This window comes from Schistocerca piceifrons, chromosome 9 (assembly GCF_021461385.2).
Source record: "Schistocerca piceifrons isolate TAMUIC-IGC-003096 chromosome 9, iqSchPice1.1, whole genome shotgun sequence".
In the NCBI taxonomy this organism is placed as follows: domain Eukaryota; kingdom Metazoa; phylum Arthropoda; class Insecta; order Orthoptera; family Acrididae; genus Schistocerca; species Schistocerca piceifrons.
In genome coordinates, this window is record NC_060146.1 from 196,875,534 (window position 1) to 196,894,381 (window position 18,848).

Below are 18,848 nucleotides of genomic sequence, written 5' to 3' on the forward strand. Positions count from 1 at the left end.
CTCTGTCGTCCTAAAAACGTGTGGCAGATGTACGCGTAAAAAGAAGGAATATCTTTTTGTAACGACTGTGTGCTTGCAGGTTGGTGCTGTGACAGGAAAAAAGAATAAGCACGGAAGTCGTCGTCCTTCCTGTGGTTTTCCCATCCTGTGGAAAGACTTCCGCTACGAGAATCCTTATAGTGGGCCCGCGGTGCCTGCGAGGCTCACTGCGTGTGATTCCCTCTCGGTCTCAACAACAGCTGACAATGCATCCACTGGGGGTAGCTGCCCCGCTGCTGGCTCTGCTGGCGGCGAACGGCACTACGGTGCTCGACTGTGTCTGCAAGAAGATCTCCACACACAACTTCGAGGGCTACGGTGCAGACTGGATATATAGCGCCTACTGTGGAGAGTTCAGTGAGTACTTTCTCGTATAGCACTGATTCATACTACTTTAATCACCGTCCTGTTTTGAAGTACTGAGAGTAGGATTTGCTTGCATATATCGTTATCAAACAAAATAAAACATTCACACTCTGACAGCAAATGACTGTGACACTCACTACACATCAATCGACTTTGTCCAGCCTTTCGCGTGTGACCATATGGTACGAAGTGCGGTTTGGAAGGCTGAAAATAATCAATCTACATCTCTTTATTGAGCCCAAGACGTTTTCGAAATGTGTGAGAGTGCGTGTTAGAGGTTGTGGAATGTGAGGAGTAGCATGCATAAGACTTTTTCGATGGTTTCCAACCATTGTTTCGTCCAACGTAATTCATTTTATGTTAACATCGACCACCTTATTCTCTTTTGGTCACCGCGTACTTACATCCTATGAATGCACTCTTATTTGCCCAGTATGTATAAGCTATTACTTTGATTTTGTTAAAGACCTTTGGGTACCATATCTTTGACCTCATAGTCCTACACATAATATACTAGCTTGTGATGCTACACTACTGGACATTAAAATTGCTACACCACGAAGCTGACGTGTTACAGACGCGTAATTTAACCGACAGGAAGAAGATGCTGTGATATGCAAATGATTAGCTTTACAGAGCATTCACACAAGGTTGGCGCCGGTGGCTACACCTACAACGTGCTGACATCAGGAAAGTTTCCAACCGATTTCTCATACACAATCAGCAGTTGATCGGCGTTGCCTGGTGAAACGTTGTAGTGATGCCTCGTGTAAGGAGGAGAAATGTGTACCATCGCGTTACCGACTTTGATAAAGGTCGGATTGTAGCCTATCGTGATTGCGGTTTATTATATCGCGACATTGCTGCTCGCTTTGGTCGAGATCTAATGACTGTTAACAGAAAATGGAATCGGTGAGTTCAGGACGCTAATATGGAACGCCGTGCTGGATCCCAACGGCCTAGTATCACTAACAGTCGAGATGACAGGCATCTTATCCGCATGGCTGTAACGGATCGTGCAGTCACGTCTCAATCCCTGAGTCAACAGACGGGGACGTTAGCAGGACAACAAGCATCTGCACTAACAGTTCGACGATGTTTGAAGCAGCATGGACTATCAGCTCGGAGACCATGGCTGCGGTTACTCTTGACGCTGCATCACAGGCAGGAGCGCCTGTGATGGTGTACTCAACGACGAACCTGGGTGCACGAATGACAAAACGTCATTTTTTCGGATGAATCCAGGTTCGCACCCGTGTTTGGCGACATCGCGGTGAACGCACATTGGAAGCGTGTATTCGTCATCGCCATACTGGCGTATCATCCGGCGTGATGGTATGGGGTGCCATTGGTTACACGTCTCGGTCACCTCTTGTGTGCATTGACGACACTTTGGACTGTGGACGTTACATTTCAGATGTGTTACGACCCGTGGCTCTACCCTTCATTCGATCCCTGCGAAACACTACATTTCAGCAGGACAATGCACGAGCGCATGTTTCAGGTCCTGTACGGGCCTTTCTGGATACAGAAAATGTTCGACTGCTGCCCTGGCCAGCACATTCTCCAGATCTGTCACCAATTGAGAACATCTGGTCAATGGTGGCCGTGCAACTGGCTCGTCACAATACGCCAGCCAGTACTCTTGATGAACTGTGGTATCCTGTTGAAGCTGCATGGGCAGCTGTACCTGTGCACGCCATCCAATCTCTGCAAGACTCAATGCCTAGGCGTATCAAGGCCGTTATTACGGCCAGAGGTGGTTGTTCTGGGTACTGATTTCTCAGGATATATGCACCCAAATTGCGAGAAAATGTAATTACATGTCAGTTCTAGTATAATATATTTGCCCAATGAATACCCGTTTATCAACTGCATTTCTTCTTGGTGTAGCAATTTTAATGGCCAGTAGTGTACTGTCATACTTAGTCCTGTTACATACAAGTTATGTGTCGAAATCACTATATGCAACTTGAATATAGATGACTTTTGCAATACAGATGGTCAACGTTATCCCATTCAGTGAATGATTAGTTTACGAGTAACAGTTAAGAAAGGCACGTAGCTAAAGTATCACACTATCTTTCGTGCCTTGTCGCTGCATATCCATTCCTGATACTTCGACGCTTAAGACTTAGAAACTCACCACAACATTTAGTGACGTTCAATACTATGGTTTAATTAATATTCCTTGCGGTATATATAGTTCTCGTTCCAACATAACTGACAATATGGTAGTCAAACATACCGACGGTGCTGTCACACATTGCCTTTTCTTTCTACCAATAGGCATTAAAACTTATGCCCTCCTTTAATTCAAGCTGGCCGATGCTATTTCATGAGATCTTGACGCCAATTTAAGCTAACTTTAATATTTACGGAATACAGTTTAAAGTATTCTTCCCTAGGCAGATAACTTTGACCTTGTTGCTCTAAAGAATCTTTTTTATGAGAACTATAGCGTTGCCCGCTTAGTCACGCAGTGTACAGTGTAACCTTTGAGATATTATTCCTATCAAAGGTTAGTTTGCAGATAATATTCTGTAAATGCTTCACCTATGTCGGTCAACAGCACGTAAGCGTGATGATGGGGCCGTTGTGGGCCCTGTCACACCCTACTTTAAATACTAGGTTCTGATTTATGCTATTAACATACGTGAGACATTTACACTTTGCTCGCTGTTAGACCATATCCGTAATTTATGTTCCCGTTCAATAGGGAAGAATGCAGCTTATGTTCATAGTATTAGCTTGACCTTTATCGGTCAATAGTACATAAGTGTGTTGGCAGTTGCGTTGTACGTCCTGACACACCCTATGAAACTTCCTGGCAGATTAAAACTGTGTGCCGGACCGAGACTCGAACTCGGTATCTTTGCCTTTCGCGAACAAGTGCTCTCCTGCAAAGGAGAGCTTCTGTAAAGTTTGGAAGGTAGGAGACGAGGTACTGGCAGAAGTGAAGCTGTGAAGAGGGTGCGTGAGGCGAGCTTGGTTAGCTCAGTAGGTAGAACACTTGTCCGCGAAAGGCAGAGGTCCCGAGTTCGGGTCTCTGCCCGTCACACAGTTTTAATCTGCCAGGAAGTTTCATATCAGCGCACACTGCGCTGCAGAGTGAGAAGCTCATTCTGACACACCCTACTTTAAATATTAGGTCCTGATTTCTTGGTAGTCTATGCGAGAATTCCAGGACGCTCACAATAATCCTCATCCTAAATAGTTAATAGCCTTGTAGGCAACATCCTAAATAGGTAATATCTGATACACTAGAGTGTGTATTTTGACAATTAGCGTGGCATAACCTACACTCCTGGAAATGGAAAAAAGAACACATTGACACCGGTGTGTCAGACCCACCATACTTGCTCCGGACACTGCGAGAGGGCTGTACAAGCAATGGTCACACGCACGGCACAGCGGACACACCAGGAAACGCGGTGTTGGCCGTCGAATGGCGCTAGCTGCGCAGCATTTGTGCACCGCCGCCGTCAGTGTCAGCCAGTTTGCCGTGGCATACGGAGCTCCATCGCAGTCTTTAACAATGGTAGCATGCCGCGACAGCGTGCAGTTGACGGACTTTGAGCGAGGGCGTATAGTGGGCATGCGGGAGGCCGGGTGGACGTACCGCCGAATTGCTCAACACGTGGGGCGTGAGGTCTCCACAGTACATCGATGTTGTCGCCAGTGGTCGGCGGAAGGTGCACGTGCCCGTCGACCTGGGACCGGACCGCAGCGACGCACGGATGCACGCCAAGACCGTAGGATCCTACGCAGTGCCGTAGGGGACCGCACCGCCACTTCCCAGCAAATTAGGGACACTGTTGCTCCTGGGGTATCGGCGAGGACCATTCGCAACCGTCTCCATGAAGCTGGGCTACGGTCCCGCACACCGTTAGGCCGTCTTCCGCTCACGCCCCAACATCGTGCAGCCCGCCTCCAGTGGTGTCGCGACAGGCGTGAATGGAGGGACGAATGGAGACGTGTCGTCTTCAGCGATGAGAGTCGCTTCTGCCTTGGTGCCAATGATGGTCGTATGCGTGTTTGGCGCCGTGCAGGTGAGCGCCACAATCAGGACTGCATACGACCGAGGCACACAGGGCCAACACCCGGCATCATGGTGTGGGGAGCGATCTCCTACACTGGCCGTACACCACTGGTGATCGTCGAGGGGACACTGAATAGTGCACGGTACATCCAAACCGTCATCGAACCCATCGTTCTACCATTCCTAGACCGGCAAGGGAACTTGCTGTTCCAACAGGACAATGCACGTCCGCATGTATCCCGTGCCACCCAACGTGCTCTAGAAGGTGTAAGTCAACTACCCTGGCCAGCAAGATCTCCGGATCTGTCCCCCAATGAGCATGTTTGGGACTGGATGAAGCGTCGTCTCACGCGGTCTGCACGTCCAGCACGAACGCTGGTCCAACTGAGGCGCCAGGTGGAAATGGCATGGCAAGCCGTTCCACAGGACTACATCCAGCATTTCTACGATCGTCTCCATGGGAGAATAGCAGCCTGCATTGCTGCGAAAGGTGGATATACACTGTACTAGTGCCGACATTGTGCATGCTCTGTTGCCTGTGTCTATGTGCCTGTGGTTCTGTCAGCGTGATCATGTGATGTATCTGACCCCAGGAATGTGTCAATAAAATTTCCCCTTCCTGGGACACTGAATTCACGGTGTTCTTATTTCAATTACAGGAGTGTATTTGAATACATAGGGTCTTGAACCCACTGCTAACTAATAATCAATCTTTCCCTTAAGAGTTTTGTTCCACGTCACCCTTGTGACTACATACAGTGGACGCTCGTACATATTATATTTACAGTTAGTGTATGTTTGGTTAAGTTATTACAGATTTCCTAAACACAGCGTTGACCACCTGTGTATAAAGCCATAAATGATGCCCTAAGCTTTACACACCCAGTCAGCCATAAATGCGTAGTAATGTAGTGCCATAAGATAACTACCTTAGTCAAGTTTCGCGTTTACAAAGTGACGTATTACTCCATGTATAATGGAAATTATTTTATTTGCACCTTCTCCTAACCCTGAGAAGTTCTCGCGGTACTGACATATAACCTTGTTCATCCCCCGCATGAGATCGTGCGGAACCATACCAACATAGCGGTGATCATATGTGGTTTTTAATCTAACAAGCTGAACGTAACATCTAAGTAAATTTCGTATCAGTTAATAAGGTATAGGTTTACAGTTAACGCTCATCGTGATTCTATCTACTTAGTGCCTTGTTACCTCACAAATTTCTACATATACATCTATTTCTACGTGATTACTGCGCTATTGACAATAAAGTGCCTGCCAGAGGGTTCAGTGAACCACCTTCAAGCTGTCTCTCTACTGTTCCACTTTCGAACGGCACGCGAGCCCTTATTTCTCGTATTTTATCGTGTTGATCATTTCTCCCTACGCAGGTGGGTGGCAACAGAATGTTTTCGCAATCGGAGGAGAAAACTGGTGATTCAAATTTCATGAGATGATCCCGTCGCAGCGAAAAACACCTTAGTTTTAATGATTGCCACTCCAAATCACGTATCATGTCTATGGCACTATCTCCCCTATTTCACGATAATATAAAACGAGCTGCCCTTCTTTGTACTTTTTCGAAGTCATCAGTCAGTCCCACCTGATGCCGATCCCACACCGTATAGCAGTACTCCAGAATAGGGCTGACAAGCGTGGTGTAAGCAGGCTCTTTAGTAGACTTCTTGCACCTTCTAAGTGTTCTGCCAATGAATCGCAGTCTTTGGTTTGCTCTACCCATAATATTATCTATGTGATCGTTCCAATTTAGGTATTTGTAATTGTAATCCCAAAGTATTTAGCTGAATTTACAGCGTTCAGATTTGTGACTTATCCCGTAATCGAAATTTAGCTGATTTGTTCTAGTAATCATATGAATAACTTCACACTTTTCTTTATTCAGGGTCAATTGCCACTTTTCGCACCATACAAATATTTTATTCTCCGATGTAAGAAAGACGAAGAAACCTCTTCTCTGAGTAGAAACTGAACACTGATAAAAACTTAACAATTCCTCTCGAATCACACAAATACGTTGGAAGTCGAACACGAGTAATTTTGATAAAATGTTTTGAAAAAAGAAAAAAAATGTTCTGGAAGCAAGGTAATAGTAAATAATAATAAGAAACCAAGTGACTTTCAGTTTTCTTCTGTTCGTTCTCGTTTAAGGTGTTGTAGTGGTTCCACATATTTAACCAACACCCATTCTTTCAAAAACGATCTTCAGCATGTTGCCGTAGTGCTTCTTGTGGTTGCGATACGTGCTGATTTTTGCATATTCACACTTCATGTAAACGAGGAATTCTATCTCTTTGTCCGACCCAAGTTTGTGGATGACATAACTAACATATTTTCCCAGTAACCAGCTAATGGCGTTGGTTTTTTATTTCGGAAAGTATGTCATGCCTGGTCTCAGGAGGAGCGATGGCGTTATATATTCCGTAGAGGATCTGGTGAGAAAGGCGTTTTGTTGTCTGATCCAATTCCAGTTATGCACATTGCCACCACAGGTGAATCTGTGGCTGAGTGTATCCACCAGATTGCATTTTCCACAAAGGTGTGTCTGGTTTAAACCGATCCCATATAGTCTCTCGTTGGTGCTGATGACATTATTAACTGTTTTGTACCATGCGGAAATAGCGTCTGTAGATAGCCCGGCATAGTTGATGTTCCGCCATACAGCTTTCCAGTCACAATTTGGGAATTTCGTTTCAATTTTGTTTCTACCATCATTTAACTTCCTTTCAAGTATGATGTCGCGCGCTGTGATACGTGTGTTGCTTCTGATTTCGTCACTAAGATAACTTGCTTCGAGGAAAAAGTTCCTCACATACTGCAGACGGGCATTAATCCTTAGCACATCAATCGGTGCTTGCAGGCTATGGGGTGTCACAGCCTGAAAGAGCTTTGTGGTTATACATTGTGGAAGTTCTCTGAGTATATGGAAAGTCCGTTTGAGGAACAGAGCAGACGCTTTATTGCGAATATCCACCAAACCGAGGCCCCCGTTTCTGACACCCAGTATAACGGTAGTCGCACCAACCCTGAATATGTCTCCTCGCCATAAATAATTGGTAACAGTGGACATGATCCCTTTCGCTACTAGTTTAGGGATTGGAAATACCTGCGCAGTGAAATACGCTTTAGACAAAACGCAGGAGTTGATGAATCTGACTTTTTGCACCAGGTCCATAGTTTGATGGATGTTCTCCATTACAGCACCATGAACTTTCCTCCTAGTTTCCGTCCAGTTAAAAGCAGCCATCCTCATCGGACATGCCATTAAGATTATTCCCAAAGTTTTATGTTTGTTGTCTTGTTTTGCCCATGCCAGTCGAAGGTGATCTAGGCCCCGTAGATTCAATATTTGACTTTTGTTTTCATTTGCTGTCGCTCCCGACGCTAGACAATATCTTTGGATTTCCCTTTCCAGTCTAACTGTCTCCTCCTTATTCCCTATTACAACGCCCAAGTCATCAGCATAAGCTCGTATGACAGTTTTCTCACCACTCAATGTTATACCTGTTAAACCTGCGTGGACAGTGCGGAGGAAGGGCTCGAAAGATACGGAAAATAAAAACATAGATAAGGGGCTGCCCTGTGGAACCCCTCGTCTTATCTGTATGGGTTTAGATGTTTGGCCATTGATTGCTATTTTCGCATTTATACCTGTTGCAATATTCCTTAGCATGTTCACAATCTGGGGGTGGAAAGCCATTCTTGACAGCGTCGCAAAGAGGTATCTATGACTAACGCGGTCAAAAGCTTTCTTGAAATCTATAAAGATTAAAGCACATTTTATACTTGTCACTGAGGTAATTGCAATGACGTCTCTGTATGCAGATAGACTTTCGAATATCGTTCTGGTCGGAGAACAAGATTGATGATGACTCAATATTTTGTTGGAAAAGGCAGAGAGTCTTTTGTTGATAATACGCGAAATTATTTTGTAATCAGAATTTAGTAGCGAAAGAGGCCGAAAATTGTTTAAGTTGGTTTTGCCTTTACTCTTAGGAATCAGTACTATTTTACTTTCCTTAAACTCTGCAGGGACCGGTTTTCCGTTTAGGACCTCATTTCCCATGGAAGTGATCTTGTCCCAAATTATAGACCAGTAGCGAGCATAAAACTCCACAGGGAGGCCATCAAGTGCCGGAGATTTTTTGAGAAGTGAGTTACGCACTGCCTCATGCACTTCATCTTTAGTAATAGGTGACAGAATGTCAGCGTTGTCTGTTACCGACAATTGTGGACCTAAATTAGTGAGAAAGTCCTCGAGAGCTGCATCTTCCACTGTGGTAGGGGGCATATAGGGTTTCATAGTACCTGTGAACTTGGTCCAGTATTTCTTTCTGGCATGTGAGCCTCGTACCAGTATGCGTCTGGACTTCATCAATTAAAGTTAGACGTCTGTTTTTAGCATGCCGCACCAAGTGATACAGAGAAGCTGTTTCATCTGGTACGACTGATGTGGCTTTCGATTTAATTTTGAGTCCCTCCATCTGTTGCCGTTTAATGCTTAATAACTTGGCTTTTGTTTTTTTGATATCATTCAGACGAATTACGTCATCATGGGCCTGTTGATATAAGTCTCTTAAAACTTTATAATAAAAACTCCATTTTGTATTCCTCAACTCCCTGTGCCTCGCTGCACTATACTGCATGACAACTTTCCGCAGCCTTGGTTTAGCCCTCCTAGTCCACCAGTCAATGACTGTTGGGTGCTTGTCTACTGTGCGGAGGCACATAGTCCACGCTATTCTTATTTCCTGTTCCAGTTCTTCGTCAGCTAAAACAGAGATATTTAAATTCCATTGGCCTCTGAATCGACGGGTTGGCTGTACACTTAAATTAAAGCAAGTTAAAAGTGTACTGTGATCGCTAAAATACACGGAAATAGTTTCAACGTTTAATAAATAATTTTGCAAATTTGGTGACACGTAAATTCTATTTAGTCTGCTGCGGGAGTGGCTGGTTATATACGTGAACCCGACTGACGTCGGGTGCTGAAGTTCGCACACATCGTTAAGGTGTAGATCACTTACTAACTTTTTTAACTGTGGCGAGTAGTTAAAGTTGGGTTGTTGATGTTTCTGGTTTAAAACACAGTTAAAATCTCCACCTAGTATAAGAGAACACGAATTTTTCCTCAATAAATAAATCAGTTCATCTTGAAAAAACTACGCACGATCCAATTTGTGGGAATTTCCTGATGGGGCGTAAAGGTTAAGCACTGTCACATCGAAAATTTTTATGCCTATGGCTCTTCCTGATTCTAGTCGTTCGATTTCAGTCACCGGAATGCCTTCCCTTATAAGAATGGCTGTACCGATATTGGCTTCCGTAGAAACATTAACAATTTCAAAAAAGGTTGGGACCCGAAATTCCGTTATCACAACTTCTTGTAGCAACGCGATATCTGTCCCGGACTGGTACAAGAATTCTTTTAGTGCTGCCAATTTCAAGGGTGACTGTATTTTATTAATGTTAATAGTAGTAATGCTATAAGCTTGCATCACAGACATACCAGAAGAAGCTATTTGGGATGAGGATCGGTATGATTATAGCGGCAACGTGCTTCCCTACAAGGCACGATCTTTACAAGCTGTGGCCGGCCGTGGTGGCCAAGCGGTTAAAGGCGCTACAGTCTGGAACCGCGCGGCCGCTACGGTCGCAGGTTCGAATCCTGCCTCGGGCATGGATGTGTGTGATGTCCTTAGGTTAGTTAGGTTTAATTAGTTCTAAGTTCTAGGCGACTCATGACCTCAGAAGTTAAGTCGCATAGTGCATAGTGCTTGTATGGACAAGCTGTGTGCCCATTACATGTACTAACTTCCTAGAAAAATTTGCACTGCTTTTAAACAAAGAGCTTGCGAAGAAAAGTATCCTGAAATCCTGACAATGCATTGCTATAAGTCACTGTGGCCCTTCTTTTTCTCCTCTTCAGTGTAGGCCCTGATGACTTCACATTTAATGTTCTTTATCTTGATGTCTTTCTTCTCTGGTGTGGCTTTCGCCTGATGAAGCGTGACCGCAAGACCCGGTGTCGGTCGCAGCCGCCGGCGGTGGCCGTCTGGCGCAACGGCCGTGCGCTTCGGAGTCAGCAGGTTGTTTACTTGGTACTTCCTCGTACTGTTCGCACTGTATGGGCTCTGCACTTGATGCAGTTGTTGCAGCTGTGACCTCAGTCTCAGGGTCACATTTCCGTGATAGGTCACTACCAGCTGCGTCACTACCTGTTTGGGGCGGTATAAGTCCTTGCGCGGAAGTGGGAGCCACATCGAGCCTACCTGTAGTAACGAGGGCTGTGATTGGCTAGAGCGCTCTCGCCATGTCTCCAAGCCAACGCTCACTCACAAACATATTGAAACACATACGAAATACTGGATTTACATTTAAATGACTTGAAATTAAATAAATATTCCTACGGCTGGATCATAAATGCGCTCTAACACACATATTTAATACATAAACAAATTAAATAAACATATATCATAGGAATAGAAACAGAAGTAGGCCAGTAGCCTAATGACTCAGAGCTTCCTAAAACACAGTAAATATTTGACCAATTTCTTCATGAATAGCACATACCGGATATAGACCAAGACGTAGACGAATAACTACATTTATAAGCATGGTGCTACTGCTTTTTTCGTGTAACTGTGGAGTACTTATCGCCTGATACCATCAATAATGACCTCCAATAACTCATCTACTATTAAAGATACATGCCTGCAATTCATACCAATTTAGGTTTACACTAATAGCTTTCTAAAGACACGTCGATCGTCAAAATCGGATGAACCGTCCAGGTTTTGAAAATTCGCTGCTGGGTGTTACTTATATAATTTACAATGAGATACTAAACTTTAACCTAATAAAGATATTGAAAATCTAATTAAACCACCAGAATCGTCGCGCACATAATGGTAATGCATATGTATCTTTTTGAGGTATCATGATTCAAATGGCTCAAATGGCTATGGGACTTGACATCTGTGGTCATCAGTCCCCTAGAACTTATAACTACTTAAACCTAACTAACCTAAGGACATCACACACATCCATGCCCGAGGCAGGATTCGAACCTGCGACCGTATAATGATTCCTCCAGCTATTATTCATTTCTACATGAACTGTGAAATGTCTGCCATTATGGTTTCACGAAGTCCGCCATGTTTGGCATTCCCGGCCTACAAATCTCCTTCATCGACACAGCGTCAACACGGAATCCCCAGCCACACGGTTGGCCTGGCTCTCGCACTGGGGCTGCCCCTCTCGCTCCGGCTGACGTCCGGCACCACGTGGTCGCTGAGCAGCCCCGGCTTGCCTAGCGGCCCGTGCAGCCACGCCAACTCGGAACTTAGAACATTTTCATGGCGCCACATCTTGCCCGTTACCTCGCATAATGTAACGATCAACTCTGAAGTGTGATGCGCTACCCTCCGTAAATTGAAATGCAAACAAACTTCTCTACCTCCACAACAGTGCAAGGTCTCACACAAGGCTGCACACACGAGAGGAGCTTACAAAAACTCACTGGACTCTTCTCCCTTATCCACCCCGCAGCCCGGATCTTGCTACTACCATCTGCTTGGCCCAATGAAGGATGCAGTGAGCAGGAAGCAGTACACGGATGATGGGCAGGATACTGATGCGACAAGACGTTGGCTCCAACGTCGACCAGTAGATTGGTACCGTATGGACTTAGGGGTGCACCCAGTAAGGTGGTATCATGCCACCGCTGAACTCGATGTCTCTCTGGTAGTGCTGGCCAGTTGCGTTTCTCAAAAGGTGTGCACTCGCTGGGTTCCTCGGCGCGTCTAAACATTCCAACTTCCATCTGTTTGGTTGAATGAAGGATGCACTTCGCGGCATACAGTACGTTTATAATTGGGAGGTTGCTGATGCAGCAAGACTTTGGTTACGACCATTAGAGTGGTACCAAGCGATCATACAGGCCTTCCCACTACAGTGGCATATGGTCGTCGCATTGCACTGAGATTACGCTGAAATATATATATATATATATATATATATATATATATATATATATATATATATATATAGATATATATATATACACACACAAAGCAACAGTTCTTCAAGGTACCAGTTAAACATATACAAATGAGTGTTAGGTAAACAAATTATTAGAATAACATTAAATACAACAAAATATAACACATCCTGTTTTCTTTGTTATTTTTAATAATTTGTATTGAACAAACTAAGAGTACATGTATATTCACTATGCAAGAGTTCTTCAAGGTACCATTTAAAAAATACAAATGACTGTCAGTTAAACAAAAAAAATATTAAAAAGAAAAACATTAAATACAACAAAATATAACATATTCTCTCTCCTTCCTTTTTTTTTTTTTTTTTTTTTGGTCGATGCATGAGAACGTGGATAAGGGTGTTGTATCATGTGACAGGTAGGCATGGTACACCCCAACTTTGAGGGGGTCAAGGAAGACGCTGCGGAGATAACCGGCAAAAGTTTGTCGGTAAGATGGTTTTCGGGTGAGGGTGCTATGCACGGTCACAACTTTGTATCAGAAGTCAAGGACTGTATGTGGACCACTCTAAAAGAGGTATTCTAAAGCCTGTCCTCGAAACCAGATGAGGGCATGGTGCTTAGCAAGAGGGTAGTGAAATGTCTGGGGCAACAACAAGAAATCCGGGGTTACCGTCGTTGGCGGGGCACGGAGGTAAAAGCCCACGATTCGTTGGATGAGGAGCCATACGTTTTGTTTCAGGGGGCACGTAAGACGGTGCTCGTCGGTGTCTTCGAGCTGACAGTCAGGGCAGAGTTGGGAGGTGGCCAGTCCTATGCGATAAAGTCGACTATTAGTCGGGAATTTTCCATAGACTAAAATATACCAGAGTGCAGACACAGACGACGGTAAAAAGGCTTCATGCACACACCCCCAAACCGTGCGCCAGTGAATGTCAGGATGCTGTAGCACCATGGGGTCGCAAGGGTTGGACAGCATAAACAAACGATAATAATCTTTTGTACGGGGAGGACGGGTGACTGGAAGATCGGCCCGAACGTAGCTGAGCTCTATGAAACAATTGGCGACGTGGTACAATAATGGAGAAATAGGTACCACATTGATCGGTGGGTCAAGAGAAGCTGTTCGGAGGATATCTAAGAGACTGCGTGTTAAGGACGGGACCGGCCCCTGCCAGTGTCGCAACAGAGTGTGGACAAAGAGTGCAGAAGATCGTGCCCGCACGTTGACGAGTCCGAGACCACCTTTTGCAGGAGGCAGTGTTAGAGTGTTGTAGCGGACTTTGAAAAGTGCCCCTGCTGACACGAAATATCCAAAGGCTGATTGGATGCGGCGGCCAAGGAGTAACGGCATTGGGAGGATCTGGGCGACGTGTACCAGTTTAGGGGCGACGTACATGTTGACATAGGACACACGTCTGAGTTGGTTTAAGTTACGGTGAACTTGACCGCGGACATGGTGCCGAATCGACTGCAAAAGCCGCCGGTAAGCCAGGGCCACTGTGCGGCGTGTGGCGCTCGTAAATTCGATACCCAAGTAACGAAGGGTGGCACTGACTGGGAGTGGGGTCGGCACCATAGCCGGGAGGCCGCGCCCAATGTGCATCATAGTCGATTTACGGACATTAAGAATGCTACCAGAAAGACGTCCATACTGGTGGATCCATTGGATGGCGTCATTGAGTTCCGTGGAGGAGCAGGTGAGAAAGAGGAGATCGTCCGCATAAGCCCTACAGTGAAAGGTGTAGTCACGCAAAGTGAGGCCCTGCAGTCTAGAGGTAAGTCCAGTGATGAGGGGCTCAAGTGCAATGGCATATAGTAAAGTAGACATAGGGCATCCTTGACGCACAGAGCGGCGTATAGGAATCGGTCCTACAAGCCTCCCATTGACTTGTACCATCGAGACCGCGGGAAGGAGTAACCGGCGAATGGCATCGACAAAAAGCAATGGGAACCCCATACGTGTCGCCACCATGAGGAGGAATGGGTGTCGAACGCGATCAAAGGCACTCGTGAAATCGACGGATACCAGTGCTGCACGAAGGCGACAAACCGACGCCAGTGCAATGAGGTCACGGCATTCTCCTAGCGCTGTTTGTAAGGTGGCCCCACAACCACGTGCAGTCTGCTCAGGTGAAAGAACCGTAGGTAAGACGGTGCGTATGCGCGCTGCTAAGAGGCGTGCATAGATTTTATAGTCTGCATTCAGTTGTGTAAAGGGGGCGATATGAGAGACATGAGACCCTCCCTTCGGTTTAGGCACAGGTAGAAGAATGCCAGTGACGAATTCAGGTGGAATTGGGAAGGACGGAGTAAAGAGTCCCTGAATCATTTCCGTCCAGCGAGGAAGCATTAACGTGGTGAACGCCCGGTAAAACTCCACCGGGAGACCACCTGGTCCGGGTGATTTGTTCTTGGCCCCCTTGCTGATCGCATCTACCACCTCTTCTGCGGTGACTGCAGACATCATGGACGTTGACTCCGCTACGGTGAGGGTCCGATCAGGGGAAGGACGGAGATCATCAGAAATGGGCGTCGCCATCGGTTCATCATCATAAAATTGGCGATAATGTTCAGCAAAGGCAACACCACTGCCGCCTGTGTTGTGTGGTGAACACCATCAGAGGTCGTGATGTTGGGGACGAACAGTCGACGTCGACGACTATGGTCGGATGCGGCATGGATTGTGGATGGGGTTTCGTCGTGGAGGAGGTCTTGTCGTCGGGAACGCACCACGTTGAAGAGAGAGGAGACGAGCTTTAGTACGTTGACGTTCCCTATGGGTGTCAGGTGATGGAGTGCATCGAGCTCACGGAGGACGGCGTAGTGAAAATTTGTGGTGACTGACTGAGGTGGCAGAGCCAGGGAACAAATGACGGCGCAGTGATCCGAAAATGAAGGGGCCATCGTTCAGCTTGGGCGACTTCATTGCCAAGGTGGGCAGAGACATAAAACCGGTCCAGTCTGCTCGCAGAATGTGCTGTATAATGGGTAAAACCGGGGGTATTGTCATGAATTTTCTCCCAAACGTCCACTAGATGAAAATCTTCGATTAAGGTGAGCAGCGCCGGGCATGGCGAATAACCAGGCATTATTTGGTCCTGCGGATGGAGGACACGGTTGAAATCGCCTCCCATGATACGGCGATCATAGCGTCCAGAAAACAGGGGCGCCACGTCATGTCCGAAGAAAGTGGACCGCTGCCGAAGGTTCGTGGAGCCAGACGGAGCGTAGATATTGATGACGCGCGTGTTGAAGATGGTAACAGCCATGCCTCTTCCACAGGGAAGGATTGTCGTGTCCTTGAGTGGGATTCCTTCGCGTATGTAGAAAGCCACTCCACACCCTGACTGATCACATGTGGACGTGTATGAGTCGTAGCCGTAGACTGGTGGTAGTGTGGCGACGCGTACTTCCTGAAGAAGGGCGACGTCGACGTCAGAGGCCCGAAGCATGTCACATAGGAGTTGCAGCTTGGGTGCAGTGCCGATCATGTTGATGTTCAGTGTGGCAAACCGGTATGTTTGTTTCAGTGGTGGTGGACGCGCATCTACCATCACCAAGGGAAGTAAGAGGAGGGCACCGACAGGAAGTCCCGTCCCATCAGCTGCAGTGCCTCGCTTTTGATGTTAACAGGCAGCCTTGTCCGGCGGAGGCAACTCATCCGGAGGAGGGGGCGTATCTTCGTCAATGTCATCGGCCCATGCTCCTGTGCCGTGGGTCTGTCCAATGTCCATGGGAATTGCGTCGTAGTGAGAGAGATCTGGAGTTGTCGGCGGGGAGACAGGCGTCTCAACCGGCGCACCGATCGTTACATTGTGCGTGGCGACCTCCATGGTGGTCCCGTCCTGCGAAACGTCTTGTTCATCGTGAAAGTTGTCCGTCGACCTCTGTGTGGAAATGTCGGCTGGTTGGGTGTCGTCTTCGTCGTCGCGGGTGGCGACGCTTTGAGAGCCCGTGGGCGAACTGCGACGGCGTTTGCGCCTACGTGGCGAGTGTTGTTTGCGCACGTGTTTCTCAGTGTCGGACGACGGCAAGGAGGAGCGTCGCCCTGGTTCGAAGGCGTCGGTGGGTACAATGAAATGGTCAAACAGGTGAAAAAGTACTGTTCTCCTCAGCGTCCGGTGCGGGAGCCTGTTCGGCGGCATTGTTGTCAGGTGGGACGTCCGCACAGGGACGGTGGGACGTGCCGATCGGAAGGACCGGGCGACGGACTGGACGAAACTGTAGACGTGGCGAAAGCCGGTGCGTAAGTGACCGGCAGGGCGGTCATCGTGGGTGTGACGGACGCTTCCGACAGCAGGAGCTGCGCGACACGTCGTGGAATGCATTCAGACCGTAGGTGACCTTCTTTCCCGCAACCGGAACAGGTCCGAGGTTGGCCGTCGTACATTATAATGGCACGGCAGCCTCCGATACGTAGATAGGAAGGCACGAGTTTCTGCAACTCGATGCGGACCTGTCTAACACCGTTTAAAACTGGTTGGGTTTGAAATTGTACCCATCGTTCGGCAACATGTTCCAGAACGTTGCCATAGGGACGGAGCACCTCGATGACGACGTCTGCAGGTAGTTCGAACGGCAGTTCGAAGATCCTTATCGTCCGTGTGCCGAGACCTGCGTGATCGACGGTAACGGGTCCGACGTTGCCGTCGGAATGACAGAAGCGCAGTCCACGTTTTGCCTCTCGAAGCACCTTGTTGCACGCCGCATCGTTGATCATTTTGACGTAGACGGTACTGCTAACTATGGACAAGTGAATACCAATTAGATCCGTTGGTGGTATTTTAACTTGATCGCGAATAAATCGTTCTACATCCGGGGCCTCGGGTCGGGCGAAGTCGGAACAAAAGTTGAAACGTAGTGTCTTCTTCCGATAGTTGTGCGCCATGGTGGTCTAGAAGGGAGAACGGCACTGACAGCGGCCGAAGTAAACACAAACACACCGTGCGCGCCTCGCCCGCAGCGCTCTGGCGCCTGACCGCCTCGCAGCACTTCCGGCGGCAGACTATCCACGTGAGCTACCGAAGCACGACTCACGCCCGGTACTCACAGCTTTACTTCTGCCAGTACCTCGTCTCCTACCTTCCAAACTTTACAGCAGCTCTCCTGTGAATCTTGCAGAACCAGCACTCCTGAAAGAAAGGATAATGCGGAGACGTGGCTTAGCCACAGCCTGGGGGATGTTTCCAGATTGAGATTTTCACTCTGCAGCGGAGTGTGCGCCGATATGAAATTTCATGGCAGGTTAAAACCGTGAGTTCGAGTCTCGTTCGGGCACACAGTTTTAAGCTGCCAGGAAGTTTCATATCAGCGCACAATCCGCTGCAGAGTGAAAATCTCATTCTGGAAGTTGCTTCATGCACGACACGGAGTGCTATTTATCTGGCTGCTTGAAGAAATTTGCGTACTTGTAATTAAATTATTTAAGTAATTAAACTAATATTTTCCAGGTCCGTTTTATTTTGTAAATGGTTAGGAAGGGCTTGGGCTGGTGGCGACCCTGAATTTCTGAATTTTTATCATTATTTGTGTAAGAAAAGCAGCTAGAAATGCGAGTAACGCATATGACTCGACGAGAAACGTCGTAAAGATAGTAATACGTTACAACGTTTTGCAGAACACACCGAGGTGTTGATAGCCTACAAGACTCTCCAGAATCGGTCCCACGCGGTGCGTGTCATGGTTCGTCTGATAACAAGCTGGACGCTGGGACGCTGGAGCCTCGGCTACGAGGGCTGCGACGCCGGCCTGGCTGCTCTCGCCCGCCTCACTGACGCCACGGACAGCGACCAGCTCGCCATGGACCTCGCGTGCTTCGTCGCTGCCGACTGCATCGACTCCTGCTCTGCGTCGGGGTACGTACGCCACTGAAAGCCCCAACCACCAATCTTACATCTACTACTCTTGTACTCTTCTTACATTTGTTCTTACACTGCCATTCACTTTTCCTATACGTCAAGACAACATTCCATTAGAACTACTGACGCCCTTCGGAGAGCCATTCTTGACAAAACTCTACCATCTGGTGAGCAAGATGTATGAGACAGGCAAATTCCCTAAGACTTCAAAAAGAATATAATAATTCCAATCCCAAAGAAAGCAGGTGTTGACAGATGTGAAAATTACCGAACTATCAGTTTAATAAGTCACAGCTGCAAAATACTAACGCGAATTCTTTATAGGCGAATGGAAAAACTGGTAGAAGTCGACCTCGGGGAAGATCAGTTTGGATTCCGTAGAAATGTCGGAACACGTGAGGCAATACTGACCTCACGACTTATCTTAGAAGAAAGATTAAGGAAAGGCAAACCTACGTTTCTAGCATTTGTAGACTTAGAGAAAGCTTTTGACAATGTTGACTGGAATACTATCATT

The 18,848-nt window shown here is 47.0% G+C and overlaps 1 protein-coding gene across 1 annotated transcript in view; it reads left to right on the top strand.

Annotated features, from left to right (window-relative positions):
• The first annotated feature begins 225 nt into the window (after window positions 1-225).
• The window catches only part of LOC124717190, an 86,731-nt gene continuing 68,108 nt past the window's right edge, over window positions 226-18,848 (top strand). Inside the window, exons 1-2 of the mRNA XM_047243968.1 lie at window positions 226-396; window positions 18,091-18,328. Coding sequence (XP_047099924.1) covers window positions 246-396; window positions 18,091-18,328 — 389 coding nt within the window. The 5' untranslated portion in view covers window positions 226-245. The remainder of the gene's footprint in view (window positions 397-18,090; window positions 18,329-18,848) is intronic.